At 40.5% G+C, this 22,148-nt stretch overlaps 3 protein-coding genes across 3 annotated transcripts; all 3 read right to left on the bottom strand.

Moving 5' to 3' along the window:
• Positions 1-952: 952 nt before the first annotated feature.
• Positions 953-2,355, bottom strand: erh (ERH mRNA splicing and mitosis factor). Its single transcript, XM_079572312.1, has 3 exons — positions 2,232-2,355; positions 2,023-2,143; positions 953-1,594 (listed from the first exon to the last, which is right to left on the bottom strand). Exons 1-3 carry the CDS (start codon positions 2,338-2,340, stop codon positions 1,492-1,494), a joined length of 333 nt encoding a protein of 110 aa, XP_079428438.1. The 5' UTR covers positions 2,341-2,355; the 3' UTR covers positions 953-1,491.
• A 1,732-nt stretch (positions 2,356-4,087) lies between these two features.
• On the bottom strand, positions 4,088-13,489 carry paplnb (papilin b, proteoglycan-like sulfated glycoprotein). The gene is made up of 13 exons (XM_079572746.1): positions 13,462-13,489; positions 12,670-12,752; positions 11,199-11,308; positions 10,513-10,573; positions 10,330-10,432; positions 10,130-10,260; positions 9,512-9,829; positions 7,972-8,148; positions 7,647-7,797; positions 5,739-5,819; positions 5,215-5,368; positions 5,017-5,095; positions 4,088-4,520 (listed from the first exon to the last, which is right to left on the bottom strand). Exons 2-13 carry the CDS (start codon positions 12,724-12,726, stop codon positions 4,248-4,250), a joined length of 1,695 nt encoding a protein of 564 aa, XP_079428872.1. The 5' UTR covers positions 12,727-12,752; positions 13,462-13,489; the 3' UTR covers positions 4,088-4,247.
• Positions 13,490-16,566: 3,077 nt separating this feature from the next.
• LOC306975344 (uncharacterized protein) lies at positions 16,567-21,361 on the bottom strand. The gene is made up of 2 exons (XM_079572864.1): positions 21,304-21,361; positions 16,567-16,972 (listed from the first exon to the last, which is right to left on the bottom strand). Exons 1-2 carry the CDS (start codon positions 21,346-21,348, stop codon positions 16,628-16,630), a joined length of 390 nt encoding a protein of 129 aa, XP_079428990.1. The 5' UTR covers positions 21,349-21,361; the 3' UTR covers positions 16,567-16,627.
• Positions 21,362-22,148: the final 787 nt, after the last annotated feature.

The raw sequence follows: 22,148 nt of genomic DNA, 5'->3' as shown, positions 1-22,148 counted from the left end.
ACAGTATCCCCATGTTTATCGAGATTACTAATGAATAAATATATCTACATATAAATCAAATACACGCACTAGACCTACGTTTAAGACTAGTCAGAGTAGGCTATATGTGACATTTCTTCCCCCTAATTTTAAGTTTTAGATTTCAGACAATATTTTCCCATAATCATGGCTATTACTTCAAATAATATTGTAAAATAGTACATTTTTGGGAGGGTGAACCTTTTGTTATTTACTTATCAATAGTTTGTTTTCTCGTGACATGAAAGTATTCTGAAAATTGAGGTTGTATGCTATGGTGGAAACTACCTGCCAAAGGCATTTAAAAATATTTTTTTTTTACACTTTACTGTCAGTGAATATTAACCCATCATTTTAAACATATGTAGTAGAAAGGTCTTTCAGCCAAAAGATGAGTGTGGAAAGAATTCCAAATAAAACACGGTTCAAAATTTGTCAATTTTCTTTACGGACATTTCCCTCCCATAAAGTTTCATTGGAACCACCCTGAATGCACCCTATATAGCTGGAAGGTCTAGAGCAGGTGTCCCCAACTGGCAGACCTGGGTCCAGATCCAGACCTCCAGAGGCTTGAGTCTGGACCCCAAAGCCTTTCCATCCACTCTATACACTTACTATCTCAGGCTGAATTAACAATTATTTAAACAATATTAATAACATTGACATAAAATGGCAAAATTATTGATTCACTGATCACAGTTCGTCTTACGTCATTAGACAAACTGTGTTCATGTTTCACATTTTTAAGAGCAATTTACTGCACATGTCCGGACCCTGGACATATGTTATAGTTGTAAGTAAAGTTTGCGGACCTCGAGCCGATTTATTTGGGGACCCCTGGTCTAGAGCAACTACTGAAAACTTGAAAAATATCCATATTATAATAACTTCGAAGACTTCTCTGAAAACAAAGTTTTATTTGAAAGGACATGAAGAGGGAAATTACATGCTACAAAAAAGGACTTGCAAAAGAGTTTATAACATGATCACTGGCGACTGTTATTAACAACAAAAAGACAAGAAAGGAATCGAAAAAAATAATCTCTTACCAGTGTCCCTTCATGTTAAAAATGTGTTGCTGGCATTAAAATGAAATAATCCTGTCCAGTACAAATAAAGTTGGTTTCACATTATATGATAAAAAAAAAAAAAAAAACACACACAAAAAAATGGAATTTCAAAAATAAGGCTTCAGTTGAATTTTCCACGGAATAATAATGGCCATTACTGCAAGCTGAAATAAATCAATATGTAACAAATGTGGGTTGTTGATGCTGCCAAAAAAAGAAGGAAAAAAAAAAAAGGAACATGACTAGATTTATCCAACTTCACAATAAAAATATATTAGTAAACCTCCCCCATTTTGAGAAACAGTTGTCGCTTTACACAAGTGGCCAGATAAATTGCCGTTAGATTGGAACGCAGCATAAATGTCTTGCAGAAGTGTGTAAGGAGACAACCGCTCTCTCCCTCTCACTTGGCCGCCTGCTGCGCTTGGCGACGCAGTAAGACGTAGATCTTCTCTTTGATCCAGTCTTTGTTGTACGGCTGGTAGGTCTGTGTGTCAGCTCTGTACCTGGAGAAAGCCACAGCGTACAAATGTTTGAATTCATCCAATGAGAATGGGATAATAGGTTATGAAATGCATGTTGTGGACAAAGTAATTATTGGTGAATACATCAAACACAGCATCAATACAGAATTTGCAAAATTTTTACAATGTAAGTCTGTAGTAGCACCTTGAGTTTATCCGTTGTCGCTGTGATGTTATTTAGTATCAATAAAAGAGGTTTTTGTTGTTGGCACTGTAAAACCTGCCTATTCACAGCAATACCGCCACGGGATTGGTCCAAAACACCAGGGCATTTGAGACGGACGTTGGAGAGTAGACTCTCTCAAATGTATTTGTGAGTTTTTGAAATTCCATATTTTCTTGCTAAAGTCCTCTGTTATATTGTGCTACTTCTGATACATTTTGCAACATCACTAATAGGCAATACTTACACAAGGCAACTCAAATCTGCCAAGTCGTCAATGAAGTCAAAGAGTTGACTGATGTCGTAAGTGATGGAGGGACTGTTGGGGTTCATCCTCTTGAGATGCTCCTCGTACATTTTGCAAACACCTAGAAGAGGTCATTAGTAACTATGCTGCATTATTCCCGTAACTCCACTTTATTAAAACTGTAACCTGACGTGACTGGTTGTTTTTACCTTCCATGCATTCATTGACGGACTCATAATCGGCGTACGTGCGTCCCTCTGGTCTCTTGGTCGGCTGGACAAGCAGGATGGTGTGTGACTGAAAGATGTGAATGCACATGGTAAATGGTCACATTTATAGGTGCTTTTCCACCTCCAGGTGGAAAGTCCATAGACATTGATTTAGATCTTGTGCAACTCCATATTTAATGTATTTATTTTTCTATTAAGTTTACCTAGTCAAACATTTGGCACAAATTAGCAATGATCAAAACAAAAGCAGAATTACCAAGTCCTTAAATGTCATCATGGAAAAAAGTGTAAGATGAAACAGAAGCTTTTAAACTCCTACCCTTATTTATTTATTTGCTGTATTTGATAGGAACAGATACAAAAACATAGACAAACTGTAACAAAGATAGATAGCTCATATAGATATATTTCGCTACTATTTAAATATAATATTTCTACAGGAAGTTACACAGCACATTATGTTAAACCTGTTCTTTTTCAAAAGTTTCACAATACTTACTGTATCGTAATACGGCGCGTATCGGCCCCCAAGTATCGTGAGAACCGTACCGTAGTATTATGCCTATATTTACCAGATATTTTCAGTATTCCATTACTCCCCTTTCTTCCCTTAAGCACATAGTCACAAGTCTAATTCATTTTTGTATAAATTCATGTTTGGTCCAACAAGAGAGAAAAGAAACTCAAAACTACCAACAGAGAGAGCAGTGAGTGTGAGATCAGAAAGTCTGACATCAACAACTGCTCCACTGAACGGTCCACGAACTCATAAACGTGAGTAATTAGACGCATCACACATTTTACATACATTTTTACACAACAACAAACATGTACACTATTTTCCTGACCCACATTTGCCCGAGGTTAGCTTTAGCGCATGTTAGCTCTAATGAATTACAAGGTGCTAATGCGGCCAAAACAGCGGCTTTCACACTTCCAATCAGAGGAAATCAAAATGGCTCACCATGTTTGCGTGTGCTGCAGATGCTGTGGGTGGACAGACCGGGCGAATGTGGTGAGATGTGATGTTTTCTAGTGCTTTTTTGGCTGCTCTCTGGTGCTTGTGGTGGAGCGACGGTGGCTGCAGCTGGATCCAAATCACACAGGGGAAGTGAAACATATGTTTTCCGGTCGGCCAGTAATCCCGCCTTCAAGATAAATGTCTTGTGGCTTTTCAAAATAAAGTCGATTTTAATTTTTAAGCCAATGTATGAAATAAAGATTCACCTCTTACCACCAAGTGCATTTTCACCAGCTGTGCCTAAATCTAAAAGCTTCTCGACTGGAGAGCTACAGTGTAACGCTTCATTTAAAAAAAAATAAACTAATTGAAACTTTTTTTTGGCGCGTTGTTGGCACGGTTTTGTCGCTTTTTTTGTTGTGTTTTTCGCCACATTTTTGTCACTTTTTTTTTGGCTTTTTGTTGTTTGTCACTTTCTTGTTACATTGTTGTTATGTCTTTGTTGTTCTTTTGTCCCCTTTTTGGTTGCATAGTCGCTCTTTTTTTTAACTTTTGTTGTGTTTTTGTCACTTTTCTATTTGGATAATGCCAAACTGGAGAAAATGTGCTTGGTTCAGGTTGAGATTAAGAATTTAAATTGTTTTGGTTGTTTTTAAGTTTAGTTAAATAGCCAAAAATAGCCAAAGGACCTCTTCCTAGCCCTTGGTTGGTGTCTCACTGGTGTGTTTAGTTGCACTTGTGATGTAGCAACAGCATTCTTTTTCAGTACGGCTTAAAAAAAGATTCATGTTAACAAAAGCGCAAGCAAAATACAGACAATATTTTTAACATGTATTTATTCATTCATCCTGTATCTGATCATTTGTGTACAATTACTACTATTTACTCATAATCTGCTTTTGACACTGACCCAATAGTGACAATTTGTAAACATTCACAAAACAATACTGTTAGCTTAAAGATTTACATTTTGAATACACATCTTTATTCTCAAATGGATACAAACTGGAGTTAGTAACATTTCTAAATTTGTCTTATGCCCTTGCCCGTGCTGCCGTGACCCTGGGCGAGCCTCTTCTTGCGGCCGGGGCCTCCCTCCTCATGGGCATGCACTGTCTCTGGCATGCTTCCATGGTCAGGAAGTTGTTGCCGTTGCCCTGGCAGTTTCCGTACCAGAACTCGGTGCATTTGCCCGTGGCTGAGTCGTAGTAGAAGCGCACTTTCCAGGTGTCACAGGGGCCTTCGTCCCGGGGCAGGGTGCACACGTCAGCAGAGGGCGCTGCTGGGCGGACCGGGGAGGATGCAACCTGGGAATAAAAAGCAGTACGTGGGAATGGAACTTGTTATGAGCGACGTTAACATTATTGTGCGTAATGCTTGCTCTGTTTGCCTGCTCTTGTAAATCAATACATCTGGTAACCATTGTTTCATCATTATTATTTTTTCACCCTAACCCTATTATTATTTTCAACTAAATGTCCCATTAACATTCAGAGGGAACTCACCTTACCCTACATGTTTTTTGGTGAACAGGGAAATTGGAGCACCCGGAGGCTAGCTTAAAACAATTTTGATTTCAAAGTTAGTGAAATTGCACATTAGATTTAGCCCTATTCTATCTTTGAAAATGCTCTCAGCGAAGGGCATAAAGTTTGGTGAAATATTGGGGGTGGGGAGGTCGAGAGTCAATCACTTTCAAGTAGTTACATTTGTTAGATTTGAATATTGGCGAGGTTGTACTATCCCCCCATGTTTTACAGCTATGCTCTCAGTTCTATGGCGACCTTATGGCTTCCTTCCTACCGCTGTTGTCTGGTACTCTGGGCAGCCTGCTCTTGCAAATCCCTGGGCCGGAGTCACTCCGTCCAGACAGCACCCAAATCTGCAAAATATAAAGATGTTTAATAGCCTACATGACTGGGCACAAAGTTACATTGGATTCATTTCAATTGTGCAAAATGTGCACGATCTGATGTGTTTTCTTCTCCTTTCCATCTTTACCTGGATGTGACGCAATCGCTGTGGAAGCAGCCCCCGTATCGGGGCCCTGCTGCTGGGGTGTGGCCGTCAGGGCAGCAGCCGTAGTAGGTGTGGGCGCAGCGCGGGCCCACCGCAGAAGGGTAAGGATCCGCTGTGTTTACATGTGGCCTGGAGCCTGGGCATGCATGCAAACACAGACGCAGACATGGTCACCACGGTCAGACTGGAAATAGGCCAAACATGTACAGTGCATGTCCAGCTTGTTTGTGCAGCTAAGTATAAAAACCCTTTATTTAGCTGTGAGTAAGGGCACTTTGATAGTTTCCTTTTGGGGGGAATTTAAAGGTGATTTATATGTTTTGACGGTGCTCGAAATATGCAGACAGAGAAGTGTTGCAATCATTTGGAAAACCTATTGGATTCTTTTCTAAAAATTCCTTTAACATGTCAGCCATATTTGAATTACACCAATGCGGTCCAGTGCCCATACATTGGGGACAGTGTTTGTAGACGGGTAAAAGGTAAAAATGATTAGTGATACTTGCCTGTGGGGTCTTCTGGGACATGTGGGACGAACCCTCTCATGGAGGTTTCATGACTTCTGGGATCTTGGACACTTGGGACCCCTAGACAAAGAGAGGATACATTGAATAACTTAGTAGTAATAATAGTATTTGATGGGGTCTAAATTTATGGGACTTCATTTGCCTGCTGCATTTTACCACCAGAAGGGGCGTGGGCGCTATCATCTGTAGGAGGGTTAAATAGACCTTAGAACTTCCTTTCGGCATGCTACAAGAAGTTAGCATAATGTCTTTTGACTTGCAAGGTTTGTTTGGCATTTTTATGAACTTTTAACGTTTGGATTCTCTGGACTTTTTTTTTTATTGAAAATGATGTGTCTAATAAAGCTGTAAGTATTTTTTCACAACAAACAACGCATCAGAGAAGTTTTCCGGTAGGATATAGCTGTTCATGTTGACGCTTCAGAACATGACAATACAGTATTGGACTTGTATTGTAGTTTATCATATCATTTTAAGTGTTTTCTTAGACCAATAGTGCTTTAACTGATGCATGCTAGCGTAATACTTTATGTAGTGTTGTTAATGTTAGTGGTGATGAAGGTCATTTTCTCTAAAACCGAAAAATCTGGTTAAAAATAGAGGAGTAATCATGACATGGACTCAGACCTGGACACAAACAGCCACATCAACGCAAGAACATCGGCAGCTTTTTACCAACTAAAACCATTACTAAGATCTGAGCTATACTGACTAAACCAGCAGGTTAGACTACTGTAAGCCTGCTCACAGCAGAAGTAGTAGCAAGTAGTGTGCTGTTAATTAGTTAGTATTATTTGTGTAAGCTGGAGTTTTCATTGTAGAAAGGGTAATAAGTTGTCATCTGTACTCACATTACATTCAGTGAGCTTCCTTGGTTCATCTGTTTATTCCTGCTCACAAACTAGATTATTATGCCCCTCTTGTCAAGAGATTCCATTCAGGTCGTGACCCTCAAAATTACTATAAAAACAATAATTGCAATTTCTAACAATAACAATTCCAATAAAACATTTAAAAATGTTTCATGTCCTGTCTATTCATATTGTTTATTTTGTGGGAGAAGTTACACTTGCCATTGGTCTACCTTGTTTGCTTAAAGGGGGGTATTATGCAAAATTTACTTTTTCAAGCTTTACATCATGTTATTATGTCATTCCCTCATTATAAACATGCCTGAAGTGTGGCCTTGGCACATTCACATATTTTTGAGTAATCTGTAAAAACTCTGATGGCAGCCATTTTAGGCATAGGTTTGCCTGAGTCCTCCTAGGAACGCCCCCACCTCCTGGAGACGCCTCTGAGCTTTCGTCACCAGCCAAGTAACCAACCACTGCTCCTCAGCAGAACACCCTCCCCACTGATGCCACAGACAGCGTGTGGAGGGGGCGTGTCGGAAAGGGTCAGAGGTTCTTAAAGAGACAGAAGCCTATTTCAAGACATTCGCTACAGCCATTTTGAGAGAGCAATTTTATACAAGGCAGTTTTCTAATATACTGCATTTACAGACCAACAGAAGGTTTCGTCATCATTGTAATGTGCTATAGACTGGTGCTATGTGATTGAAAAAAGCATAATACCCCTTCTTTAAGAGTCTGACATCAACTTGTTAAATGAACCACTTGTTCTGCTGGAGGTGGGTGTCAGTCATATCTTTAACTAGCTAATCAATACATTGAGGCAGTAGTTGTTGCTTTAATAGTATTAGTGGTGTTATTAATCCTTTAAGAAGTGCTTGGATTATGGTCCACTGTATACTGTATAGAAATGCCTCAAAAAGAGCATTTACCCCTGAAATAGTAGATCTTGAACTTCAGATTTGGACATGTAACTCACAAAGTAAATGCATATTGCACCCATTAGTGATTACATCAGTTGTATAGTTCTTACTCTGGGCGTCAGGACAGAGCTGGGTGTTGCAGGACTCCACAGTCTGAGGTCTGTGTTCAGGTCCACAGCGGGCCTCGGGGAATGGGTTCAGGTCAGCGTCGAAGCAGCCCACCCTCCTCTCCCTCACTCCTCCCCCACAACTGCGGGTGCACTTTAGGGATCAGAAAACAAATCACAACCCCATTAATTCATGATATGATGATGATTTCATGTAATTATGGTCTCCCTCAGGGATGCATGCTAGGCCCACTACAATACGCACTGCTGAATGGTGTTTTATTCACTCACATTCACTGAAAACCTGTGTGTTTTTTGTTGAACTCACCAGTCCGTAGTCGGTGATATGCCAGGTGATGTGGGTGTGGCAGGCTGGTCGGCGGCAGGCGCGCACTGACTCTGGTCGGGGGAGGCCACTGCAGGCATGGTCCGCCAGCCGCTCCCCTGAGCGCCCCACACAGTGCACCTCCCGGCTCTGCTGCCCTTCCCCACACGTCACTGAGCACTGTACAAGACAGGCTTTAGTTTAGCTAGAACTTAGACTGGTATAGGGAACTTATTTTTTTTCCAGAAAACAGATAGCTAGTGCAAGAATGTGAACATATATCAGATTTACACATACAATTTAACCACATTTTGTCAGGGCATTTACTCAACATGTCCAGTTCCTACCACAAAATAATGTTTTTATATCATTGTGTCCAAAAAAAGGCAATAAGAATAATCACTAAAGCAGATTTCTATGCACCAATGAACCCTATCTTTGTAGAGCTAAGCCTGCTGAAAATCCATGATCTTGTTGATCTAAATACATTAGTAATAGTGTACAAAGCATTTAACAATCTTCTCCCTCCTCCCATTCAGGAGCTTTTTGAACACAGGAAAAGTCAGTATAACCTCCGAGGAACTGCTATTTTCAAAAAAGCAAAAGCTAAAAAGAATAAAAAGAGTGGATGCATTTCTGTAATAGGTGTTAATCTGTGGAACGACCTGGAAGATCAGTTAAAACAGTCCCAAACAGTCAAAGCTTTCAAAAAGTCGTTTAAAGCTACTAAAATTCAAGAGTATATATGCTTAGGATGAATAAAGTAAGAAAAAAATAAAATAAAATAAATAAAAAATAATAATGATGACATGATTTAGTTTCAACTAAATTAACATAAAACAAATGTACATATTTGTTGGAATATTGAAATGTATGTTACTAACTCCAGATACATGCTTATTTCTCTTCTGTTTGACACTTGATATTGTTCATTATTAATGTTTGTGTTTTGTTTTTTCTCTCGTGGAAATCTGTAAACTGGGTTAGGCTTAATAAGTTTTCACTTCAGCCTAAACCCTTTCGGTCATGTTGTACACAAAGAATTGGAAATGTTTGTATAACGTTTAAAGGAATGAACTGACCGAATAAACTACTACTACTACTACTACTATTGTAACATGGAATAACAGTCAACATAAGATGAGTAACAAGAGACGGCCAGGAGGGGGAGTAGAGAGCAAAGCAAGCTATAGGGACGTTTCAAAGATGATAATTTCAATATAATAGTGCCTACAAGTAATATTTCTGCTGACGGAAACAAAATTGAAATAAAAACATCATTCACCAAGTCTAAAACTATGACAAAATCTCTCAACAAGAACAGAAACTATAAATTTACACAACATTCGAGGCTCCCAATTAAAATTGAATGCTTTCCAATTCGATCCAGTAGTTCCATTACATTATGCATAATTCATGATAAAAATCACTTCTTAATGTAATCTTAAGTCGTCTGGAAAGATTCTACTTTATTTAAAAAATCTCCTTGCCAAGATGAGCGGCAGTGCAGCCAGGGTGCAGAGGTTCAGTGTTGGCACCTTACCACACTGAAGCTGGACACGCTGTACTCGGCGGTGCACGGATGCATGTTGCAGGCCTGCTGACTGGCCGGTCTCTGTAACCTCTGGGTGATGCAGAACGTCTCCTCCACCAAGCGGGGGCGCTGTGGGTCCTGGATCCAGCAGTCCACCGAGCGGTACTGCATGCCCCCGTCGCAGGTGGCCGAGCAGGCCCCGTACACGCCCAACTTGTAGATGTAGGTGTAGGTCTCTCTGGGGTGAGGGCCCACCACCACCGGAACGGAGGCGTGAACCGAGTTGGGGTCTTCATCCAGGCCCATGATCTCCCCCTGGGTCTGTGTCTGCACGTGGAGAGACAGAGGGGAGTAAGTGCGGCCCAGGGGCCAAATACGGCCCTCAGACCAATTTTTTGTGGCCCCAGGCTTCTTAGTGATTTGGGACACATCGCCGGAGATGGTACTTTTTACTGCAAGTTTAAATATTACACTCAATTAAAACAAATTCTATTGTGAGACAGAGCTCTCTTAAAGGTCCATTATGCAACCTTTTATTTGGAAAAGTCGGCTGTTGTAACATTTAGAGCTTCCTACAAAATACATCTTAACCTTCAGCTCTATCTTGTGAACCTTCCTTTTCCTCACCCTGCAGACTCCATCAATACAAATGTCATTTCGTCCCACGTAGCACTTGGTCCCGTCCACCACCGCAGGCCTGTGTCTGTAGGAGAAGTTCTCTCCTCTCGGTACACAGTTCAGCTCACAGGGGTTCGCAGCTGCACGACAGGACAATACAGTCACAATCACTCAGACATGGTTCAGTTTACTGTGACGACGGCTCTTACATCCGTAATAGGGCACCCATGAGTGATATTTGCCCTGGAAGTCACTTCTGTCAAAGTTAGAGCACTGCTCCTCACGGAAGTCCCTGGAGCCAACTGGACATTCCTGTAGAAATTTTATGGATAGTAAATAATATGTGCTAATCCTAAAAGAAATACGCTAATTAGCGTAAAAAATATTGTTACTTGGGTGTTGCAGACGCGGTAAGATTTGGATGACCCCAAACAGTTGTGTCCTCCGTCAGTTCTGAAACACACCATAAAACATTTGACCTTCCAAGTGCCACCAGGCCTCGATCAAGATCAAATCAGAACTAAACTGGGTCTAAATTGAGTCTAAATGACTGTTAGTGACCCAGCAGCTGTATGGGTGGTTAGTAAGGCTGAGACAAAATATCGTCTTGCAATATATCACAATTCGTCAATGGTGAGATTAATGTGTTATATTTATTTATAGTTTTGTTGAATCCAGTTCTGGTGTTGATTGCTAAAAGTGCCAGACTTTTGAAATGCTTCTGCCATTTGTGTTTTTTAAAATGTTTGATTGACTAACACATACCTGACACATAACACATTATTAGAAATTATGAATCTAATTCTTTGCGCATTGGAATATATTGTATCACAATACGTATCCGGCCTCAGTATCGTGATACGTATTGGGTTGCGACAAAAGTGTATTGTCCCAGCCCTGGTGGTTAGCATGGTACAAAATACACACTAATATCAAGTTGTTGTTTTTTTTACATGTAGTTCCATAATCCACCTTTAAACAGTGCTGAGTGTCACTGCCATCCCTCTCTTCCCAAAGGAACACCCTCTTTTTCCCAGATTGGAATTGGCAGTCTCCATATTCATAAATTCTGCGTTACCTGGAAGTGATGCATTTCCTGGTCCTCATAGACACTCCGGTGCCACAGGTCCGACTGCAGGGCCCGTATGGTCCGAACTCTCCCCAGTAGTCGTGGACAGGCTGGGTCAGCTATTGCAAAACACACACATTTAAAGGTTAGTGTGCGCTCTCAGGCCAGGTATTTTCTATAGGACCTTTGAACAGTTCTTTCGCTTCACATCAAGCAGTACAATGAGCATGCGCACACATGCCGTAACCCTCAGTTTGTCCAGTTTTGTGGTTATCCCAACGAAACAGCTGCAACATATCAATTTATTTGCCAGAGCAATCCAACACAGCATGGAAATTAAAAAGCTGACTAAAATTTACTGTGATGTTATTTCGAGCAGAGAACATATTTTGGTTTGGGAACGTTTTTTCTGTGCATATTTAGGATTTAATATTGCCTGTAATGCATAAAGTATCCACCAGGGGATGCTGTAGCGCCCTCGGCACCCTGAGTTCCCGCAGCCTTGTTTTTTCGAGCACAAAAATAAAAGGGGGAGGCGGTGTTTGATCCTAACGTACACGTATAGTTTGCGATTGGGCTTGTAGAAACCTTTCAGCATCCTCAGTCTGTTTAATGTATTTTTCCTATAGCCGTTAGCATTTAGCCATCAAAAATCCCAAATTGTGAACGATCCAGATGTTTTCAGCTGTTGTCAACCCATCTACCACATTTAGGTGGGGTCAAAGCCTAGTTTGGAATCACTTATAAATGTACAGACCTTTTTCGGTTTCCCTAAAGATAACAATTAGCGTCTAAAAGTGTCCCCTGAGCTAGATGCTACATTTCTGCTTTTTGTGCAGTTGAATACACATCGAATGGCCACTAAAACATCACCTTGTTATATGTTCATGCCACAGAAACCATGAAACAGGCATGACATACCTCGCCATACTTTAATATAGCGCTCGGCGTCACCATTCATTTCAATGGGGATAGAACGCTCAATTCAAACCGGTCCGGGTGTCTGTTGGCTAACAGAAGTACAAGCAGCGGCCATACAGCACTGCTAGGGCATACTAGTATAGCAATCCAATTACCCTGGCTGTCACCAATGCTCAGAACAATTGTAAGGTCAATGGGTCAAAGTAGTTTAGGGTAAAGAAGAACTGAGAGGGACTTTGGTAGTAAAAGTGACTTGAACACAAGACAGCCCAGTCCAGTTGACAACTTTCAAAACCCTCCGATCTGAAAGTACATACATTACTCCCCTACAGACACACACACTTACATTGACACAGATCTGCCCTGAACCACAAGGACACAGCGTTCCGCATGGTCTCACAGCCTCGCACAACCACAGCCACACAACAGCAAGTCCTCATATAGAAATAGAAACTGACACCCAGCCACAAACCCCACTCTACATAACACTGCGTCACAAAAACAATATTATGTCTGAGGTTTTGAGCAGATTTTGTTCCCTGATTAAATGGAGACTTACGGCGAGAGCTGGTATGAGCACGAGCTGAAGAAGACCAAGAAGCTGGAAGAAGCCCATGTTGTCCAGTTTCCACTGACCAGTAACTGGAAGGGAAGAGATCTGAGAATGTTAATGATGCTACAGGAAGGTGCGCGAGGCAAGCAACTAGTTTGGAGACAAGTTTACCATAACCAGCTACCGGCCTTTAACCGCCTGGATAACAACTATGCTCTCTAGCAACAAAAAAGGGACACAAAATGTGACAAAAACACAATGACGAAACAACAAAAAAGTTACTATCACTTTTGTCGGTCTTAGCTTTCAAATGAGGCGTTATTCTGGCCCATGGGCTGTAAGTTCCAGTTGAGAAGCTTTTAGATTTGGGTAAAACCAAAATGCACTCAGTTAAGGCGGGGGTTAAGAGGTTAAAAAAAGCAACAATAATAGAAGAAAAAAGCGACTGAGAAGCAACAAAACTAAGGACAAAAATGTGTCAAAAATGCGTCATAAATGTGGTGATAAACAAAAAGTTTGAATCAGTTTTGTAGGTCTTAACTTTCAAATTGAGGTGTTAGACTGGCCTATAGGCTGTCAGCTCCAGTCAAGAAACTTTTAGATTTGGGTGAAGCTGAACTGGAGAAAATGCACTTGATTAAGGTGATGGTAAATGCATAAGTACTTTTCCTTCAAAGTAGAGTAATATCAACAAACTAAAGTGGAAAAACAGCCTCTTTAACTTTACTTTACTATTAAAATGTACTTATAATAACTAGTCTTAATTGTCAGAATAAATCCAATGATGGGTCTCCTCACCTTGCAGAGTCCAGCAGCTCCTCCTGTTCTCCGCTCCGAAGTGATGATATAGTGAAGTGGGTCTTTTTTAAAAACATGGTATTTCTGTGCGCTCGGTTCCCCTCCCCTCCCAACCCCTCCCTGCCCCGGAGCCGACATGTGCAGTCCCTCATGTGTACGTTATGGTTTCCTTGGAGCCAATGGAGAGATTTGAGGTTGGCGCCCCTGGGTGTAAGTGTAAGTAATTGTAGTTTTATGTCTTAATTGATGCCTATGTGTTTTGTTTTGCAGCAGTAAAAAGAAGGAATTGGGTTTCTGAAGAAAACATTTTTTTTTCCATTGCACAAGCCAGAATACACATGCGCGTTCAAGTCAATATCAAATATCCACCAGGCTAATCTTCTGATGTTTAAGTGGATTTTTTAATAAACCACCACCAGAAAAAGTGAAAGAGAGTAGGAGTACATAAACTCGCATATGTGCCACAACTCAACCACTGGGCCATAATACAGGGGGAATCAAAAAGTCAAATAACGCTCAAATAACGCTAATAATGCTCAGAGTGATTTATTAGCTGACCAGTTTTTGATCCCGGCTTGTCTTCTTGTTTCAAATAGCCCTTCATGCAAACTGTACCAATCAGAATTGGGGGAGGACTCATGTAAATTAACATCAAATCTATATCTATTCGTCATAAAGTTATTTTGATAAAAACACTTCAACACTTGATAAACTATAGGACTTGTGCAGAGTGCACACTGGACAGCAAGTAGTAAGAATGATATTTCAAAGCAAATAACCTGTTAAGCCCTGGGTTTCATTATTTTAGTCTCAGAGCTTAAATCTTGGCGTTTGGTCACATTTGAGCCCACCCCACTTGGAGTCCCTGTGATCTGATTGGCTGCAGAGTAACACTGTCGGTTAGACACCGTGAGAGACAGTAATAAGACGCTAAATATATATGTATAAATATGTCTGTGAAAGGCGCTATATAAATAAAGATCTTCTTCTTCTTCTTCTTCTAAATAGTATAATATAAGTAATAATTTCTCCTATATATATATATATGCCTGCCTGAGGTTCTGTTGAAGCTCCATGACTTCCTTCTTTAACTGTCGCCCTGTGACCAAAGGGCAATGATGCCTCAGCCTTACTGGAAATAAAGAGCTCACTGTATTTCACTGTATTATTTTTTGCCATGTTACTGTCACTCGTGGTGTCTGACCTAAAGTCTAACTCTGAAGAAAGTTAATCCACATGTACACTGCGGAGGTTGGAAGACAATCCTCTCAAGAATTTATTATATTTATCATTATGAATTTACCATCACACATTGTCTTTATCGAACTGGCCATTTGTTGCTATTAATATGAGCTGTCCCGTTCATTAAAGGGACTAGATGCAAGTTGGCCATTTTATACTCACTACTGCCACCCTAGGTCATACATGTTATTGCACCTTCTATATTAAGCTTGTGCATGACGGGACTTCGGACCTGAAGTAACACCTTTTTGAGTGACAGTGCAGGATTTTAGAGGCAGTTGTGGTGAACAGGTCTGAGCTCATTCTATACATTAGGACATTGCTGGAACATGTAGGGGGAAGAAAATCATCATTTAACATTTTTAAACTCCGCATAGTCCCTTTAATAACATCTTTACATAAAATGAGTCCATCCTGGCATTTTCTGAAGTTCGTGTTGCTCCAACTAAATAAGCTGTAGATGCGTCTCTGCTGATGGACCAGTGTCGCACCTCCTCTAACCACTAAACACAGGACAGTGAACACAGGGGGCGGACAGGCTTCTATTTAGACGTATTTTGGTCCCAGGACACCACAGAGGACACTGGGATGCGCTGCAGGAGGGGACATTCCTGCGCAAGATAGTGAGCTGGACAAATGCCAAAAAGCCAGGCTAAATACACGGTTCAGAGAGTGTGTAGGTGGGCAGGCGCAAAGGTGATGATAACCAGAGGGGAAATGTGGGGTTGACACGCAGCACTCGGGAAGACTATAAAACAAGGAATTAAAAAGAGAAAAAAAAGCAATTCCATTCAACAAGTCAGATCATAACTTTCAGAGGTATGGAAAAAATGATTTCAATGTCGTCTGACTCTGACGCTTGCTTCAAGAAAACATTTAATAATGCAATGCGAAAAATACATGCTGCTCCTGACAGATTTAAACTCTTTACATTACCTAAAATATAATATCTAGGAGCAAGAGTTCCATAAAGTGCTTTTACAGGTAAAACTTTCTTAGTACTTTGGGAAAAAGAAAACTTTGAGGAAAAAAATAAAGCGACATCCGTACACATGGCTTCATCATTTATACATTCATGGCGATATAATTATCAGTCACACACATATATATTTTTAACCTTATCCACACACAGCAGGCCATGTCTCGCCACACCATCCCATAATATAGTCCCCCTCTATGCTGTTCTCAGAGCAGCCGGGACACTTTTAACTTAAGACTTTGGGTGTTTACAAGGTTGCCCACTCACTCCATCACTTTATACATAATGATATTATATAATTATCTCAGGCTTATTCTGTATCTGTGTTCTGCAGTGACGAAGAAGAAACAGTGTTAACAGGAAAAAAAATCTATTGCTTGAAACACTTTTGGATGAAAACACAGAATACAAATTAAAAATAGATTCAATTCATTAACTGTAATTGTTGATATGGCTAGTTTTGATTCATTTATAGTTTTCTATTATTATTATTAGACATTTAAAAGAAACATATCAAACTATTTAATTCCTTTAAGTATGCACTTGCATTATTTAAGCTTTCAACGCAGCCCTTATTCTTCTCAAGAAAGAGGCACAATTGACTCAACAGTGTCATTCACAAGAGGTTTTTCCTCTTACTGTGGAATGACATAATGTGCATACCCACTATACACAGACAAGATGTACTATTTTTAAAATGCATCAGATGGAGTCTAAAATGATCTAAACTGAACCAAACACCGAGGATAAATAGTTTCATAAAACATGCTTTAAAGCTGCCCTCAGCGGTGACTTTTGGAGTTTTGTCAGTAGTAGAGCAGTGGACCCTAGAGTAGCTGAGGGCATCTTTAAATACTTATACACAAATATAAGCTTTGCACAAACTCCATTGAAATATATACACTCATACTGTTTAGATCAAAGTCAGTCTGAAGGTCTTCCCTCTCAGAGCTGCCGGGACAGTTTCTGGGTCTGCTTCTCCTTATTCTCGAAGGCGGTCTTGGTGCTGAAAAGGTCGTCCACCGTCTCCATGACCGTTTCCATCTCGCGGGCCAGCTCGGCGTAGCTGTCCTTGAGCTCCCCCTGCTGCCGGCGGAGCTCCTCGGCGGCCTCCATGAGCTCGGAGGCCTGGTGGCTGCAGTGTGACCGGAGCTGCTCCACGTCGGACAGGAGCACCTCCATGCTCTTCATCAGCTGCTCCAGGCGCTCGGCCGTCACCTCCAAACCACCTGAGGCGCCGTCGGACGAACCCTCGCCGCCTTCGGGCTTGTTCTCGGCCTCCATGCTTTCCTGTAAAACATCATTGTAGAGGAGTGCTGTAGTGTTGGCTTTGAGTTCGTGCAATATGCCTTATTTTAACAGGTGTTGAGCACGTTCCAAACCTACGGATCAGCATGTTGGCCTGTCCATAAAGACAGAACCTGCAGTCACATAGTGCCCCAAATATTTTAAGTCATCAGTGACCCGAAGATATAAAGAAGTCCGGGAATGTCAGTTTGGAGTCTCTGCTCCGAGCTATTATGATAATGCTTTTCTGTAGCACACAAACAGATACTGAGCGCACACATGCAACAGCTCTTGTAACGCAGCACTATATGGACCAAAAATAACCAGGTCATCACGTACATTAGGTGGTTAATATCCTCATTTATGCCCTCATTTTTTCCTTTTTTTTTTTTTCTTTCAATTTTCTCCCTATTGTCCCCCAAATTATTCTCCATATTTCACACTTCTTGACACTGGAGATGAACCCACAAATTTGCAGATCTCCCACACATTATTGACAAATATTTTAGTATAGGTATCGGAAAAAGTATTGTTCAGGTATCGGTATCGGATGTAACGATGCCCAGCCCTAACCAGGAAAAAAAATACTAGAGAAATGCCCCAATTTCAATCATTTTCTATAACCTACATTTGACATTATTCTATAATTCATTAATAGAAAAATAGAGGATACTAACATTTCATGCAATCACAAAAAGATGATGTATCTAACAACCACATCTTCAGAAGCTTTTGTTTTAAGTTTTAGTTTAGTGTTAGCATCAAACAGTAGAGGGCAGCATTTCATCAAGAAGTTGGTCAGGGCTAAACTATACTACAATACTACTAGGGCAATGAATGAATATATAGAAATAAGCCAACAATTACAAGCATCCCATAATCCCACAGGACAAGCATAATTCATAAAGAAAAATGGGATCAATTATTACCTTAAGTTTTCATTTGCATTTTATAACAACAATAATGTTACTGTTTTGGAATTTAGTCGAATTAAAACGTATTTGGACTATTTGCCAAACTATTCTAATACCGAAACTCATATAATTATGCAAAGGAAAGACAGAAAGAGAAGTCGTCTACATCTTGTTTTTGTCTGAAGGGAGCAGCGATATTTACGTCACTATAGTTCATCTCAAACACAACACTTGTTTCTATTTGACTACATGTTACTCTACCTTTTCTGAAGATACGAAGGTCAGCAACTGAACAAACTGACCAGAGACAAGAGAGAATAGTTTGCGTTTGTGCTCCGGCTGCCCTCTGGATGACACGAGCCGGTCACTAATCCAGTTAACACTGCGGTCATTCTAAAGACACTGTCTGCGTCTGAAGGCCCCGCCGCAGTTAGAGATTAGGCCTGTGCTATTTGCATCAGAGCAAACAAAAGGGAGAGATTAACCTGACTTCAACTGTACTGTGGAACTCAGGAACTCAGGTTTACTGAAGAGATCCACGCTCTAAAGGGGAAAGTGGAGGAGAGTGTTCAGTTCAATAAGGAATCTCTCAGGTCCCAACACTTCAGACACTGAGCTGAGCAAACGCAACATGTCAACGCCCTCTAGTGGAGGATAAAGATATAACACATTTAACTTGAGCCGCTTTTTGCTTTGGTGTGTGAAATGCAACATACAAATTTTACTGTTACAAACATATGTTTTTTTTTGTAACAATTGTTTTTGTGATCAGGCCAAAAATTCACTTTGAGAATTGAAAAACGCTTTTTTGTCATAAAACTTGGGGTTAAGCAGCAACCTCCCTCTCTCTTGGTACAGCTGCATTGGTTTCTGTGTTCCACATTGTTTTGCTGGATGCTTTTGTGCGTCTTTGCCATGTTTTGTGGGGTCCGGTGGATTTTGTTTACTGCAAAGAGTCCATAATGGTCCTGAAGAAGCAGCTTTTAAAAGTTAACAAACAGTTAGCTTATCAGCTAAACCCATCTGAGAGCTACACAGTTCTTCTTCTGAAACACTGGAGAGGCACCAAGAGCCCCCACACCTGCAGCACAGAGGAGGCATCCCAAGAGGAGCTACAGGAAACAAGGTAGGGACAAATGAGGAGGTATCCAGGCGAGACTCACAGCTAAGCCACACATGCCTTCTGTCCTGGCTAATGGACGTTCACTGGAGAATCAAACAGATGAACAGCTAAGCTCTTTCCAGAAGATGGTGAAAGACTGTTGTGGAGCGGAGGGAGCTGCGCAGGAGGAAGAGGAAGGAGGTGGGGGAGCTGACCAGTGCAGGACACCACGCTCTGAAACAGGGACAAACCGAGGAGGCGCAGCCCCGTTTCAGAGGATCAGAGGAGACAGAAGGCCGACAGGTTTCCTCAGGGTGCCGTTTCATCGTCCTCCAAGAACATGCTGCTCAGGTCGATGATCAGGTTGAATAAAGCACTCACTTATAAATCATGTAAAAATCAAATCTATAATCTTACACATTCACTTCTGTAAACTTGTGATGAGCATTAGCGACAAAGCTAAATGCTTCAAACGCACAAGTAGCAGTTATACTGTAAAATCAGTGATGATCAAAGGAGGCTGCTTTATCCCAGTCCTTGTACAAAAGTTCAGATACTACAGGTCAAATACTACTCCAAATACAGGCTAAAGTTCCCCAGTCACATGTTTTACTGAAGTTAAAGTCATATTTGCAGTAGAATACACTTAAGGTATCAAAGTAGGAAGTACAAATTCATTTTAATGAGTGTGGAACTCTGGAATTCACTCCCTGTACGGCAACACTGTAGGGACATTTCTTCCCTGTTGTGAGTCGGTGTCACATGCTGTCCATCATAATGCTTAACAACAACAATCAGTTTTATTCTCTTCACTTTGGCGCCTTCATAGAAATGTGGGATAGTAGAAAGCATTATCTTTTCAAATGTAGTGGAGTTAAAGTCATAAATGCTCATAAAGAGAAGTGCAGATCCTTCAAAAGTGTAACTTTAAAAGCATGTGAGGGCATTTAACCCTCCTGGAGATAAGACGGGGACCTCGCCTCCCGCTGCTGTTATCAGCACACGCCACACGGACACAGACATGAGCCCACGTATTGCTTTTTTATCTCCCTGTACAACACCAAAAATGTCCTCAAATAATAATATTATAGGCCTTTAGAACGCTGCGACGTGACCTGAAACCAGCAATACTGGATCACTGTACTGTATGGCAGTAAAGTACAGAGCCGTGCTAAAACCTGGCTCCTCTTCATATGGGTTTACATTAGAGTGAGACAGAGCAGGTGAACAGGGAAGAAAATGATTGAATTTGTGTTTTCAATTTGAAGCTTTTGCTGGAGATACTGTATATCTGAATAATGGTTTAAATACATGGGTTTGTTATGTCGACATATCAGGCACAAATATGTTTTTATTTTTCTGAAAGGATTCTGGATATCTTGTTAAGTTTTTAAAGCTCATTTGGGAAATATCTTCATAAAAACTACACCTTATTTAGCCTTAATAAATGATGTATTAACCATTTTATTTACCCAATAAATAAAATTGAAATACAAGCATTTATGTCATGACATAATATATGATATAGATTTATCATTGAAAAAGATCTCATAAATGCACAAACAAACTAATACATGACTATAACGTCTCCAGCTCGTCTCCATGGAGATGTGACTTAAGTCAGTAGAATTTCAAGTCCTCATCCAAATCCATATTTTGATAACCCACTGCAGTGATAGCACTTTCTGTGTTGAGCTGATCATTAGGAGCATGTTTTGTACTGATGGCAACAGTCAAAATGTTACGTAGTGTCCCTTTAAGTTTGACACTTAATAAACTACTACAGTTAATGCCTCACTGAGAACGAACAGTTCTTCACATACTGCACTTAATATATTGTTAAGTAGTTATTAAGTGTTAATCACACTTAACTAATGAATTGTTCATGATGAATTAAGGCTAAATATGGTGTAGTTATTATAAAGTGAACTGTATTTTCATCTCGTTCTTAGGAGTTCAAAGCTCAATAAAACAGGTTAGAAATTAGATGTTAAAAAACATAAGATACTGTTTAGTGCAAGACTGAAAAATCAAGTATCCATGGGTACAACTTTAACAACAGATGTCATCGGCAATATGTGATAAAAAATCTTCCACGATTCAGTGCAATAATGAAATTATTACAAAAATGAATATTAATCTGCACGTTACAGTTTGAAAATGTTAAAGTTTTCCCCTTAAGAAGCCAGTCCATTGACATTTACAAAACCTCAAATCTTTCAAACACTTCATTACTTTGACCGTCTCCATCACAGTACAGGCGGTAAAGCCGGTGTTGGTGAGTCTTTAAGTGTCATGTAATAAAAGTGCGTCCGTACCTGTGTGCCTGTGGTGTCCTGGTCGCGTGGAGGGGATCTGCACATGTTCTCCGCAGATAAGGGAGCGGACTGAGGTCTAGCTCTGGTCCACACAGGTCTTCCCCAACACGGCGGGCGGAGGTCACGCCGGTCACTCTGACGTCACCACTGAAGAGGAAACAGCAGGGGAAAAGGAGAATGTTTTACCTGCAAGAACTTGTGTTTCCTGGACCATGTGGAGTCTGTGTGGATGGAGTTTTTTTTTAAGTATCAAAAGCAGGAACCAAAAAAAAACGTGGTAACACTTTACATTACGGGCCGGTAAGTCCTTGATACTTACAGAGGTAATTCTAGATACTTATCGTGGTACTTGCGGGGGTACTTGCAGTGATACAGTGGTTATTCTAGGTACTTATGGTGGTACTTACAGTGTTACTTATGGTGGTACTTATGGTGATACTTAATTCTAGGTACTTGCAGTGGTACTTACGGTGGGACTTACAGTGGTACTTACGGTGGTACCTACAATGGTGCTTATGGTGGTACTTACAGTGATACTTACAATGGTTCTTATGGTGCTACTACTACTAGTACCACATTTACCACCTATGAATTGCTGCTGTAGTATCTTTGAATTACCAATAAGTACCATAGATGCATCACTGTAGCTACTATAAACTATCAATTAAAGTACCAAAGTAAATAGAAGTACAACCTTCATTACTAAGAGCATTACCAAGGTATCTCTTAGTAATGAGAAACACAGTGGTAACTCTGTGTCTCCCTGACCCTAATCCTAACCCCTAACCCTAATTACTAGTAATTACCACTTTTAGTACCACAGTAAGAACCTAGAATTACCACTG

This window comes from Gobius niger (genome assembly GCF_951799975.1).
Source record: "Gobius niger genome assembly, chromosome: 15".
NCBI classification, from domain to species: Eukaryota; Metazoa; Chordata; class Actinopteri; order Gobiiformes; family Gobiidae; genus Gobius; species Gobius niger.
Note: the sequence above shows the minus strand (reverse complement) of the source record. Positions and strands in the feature narration are given on the sequence as shown.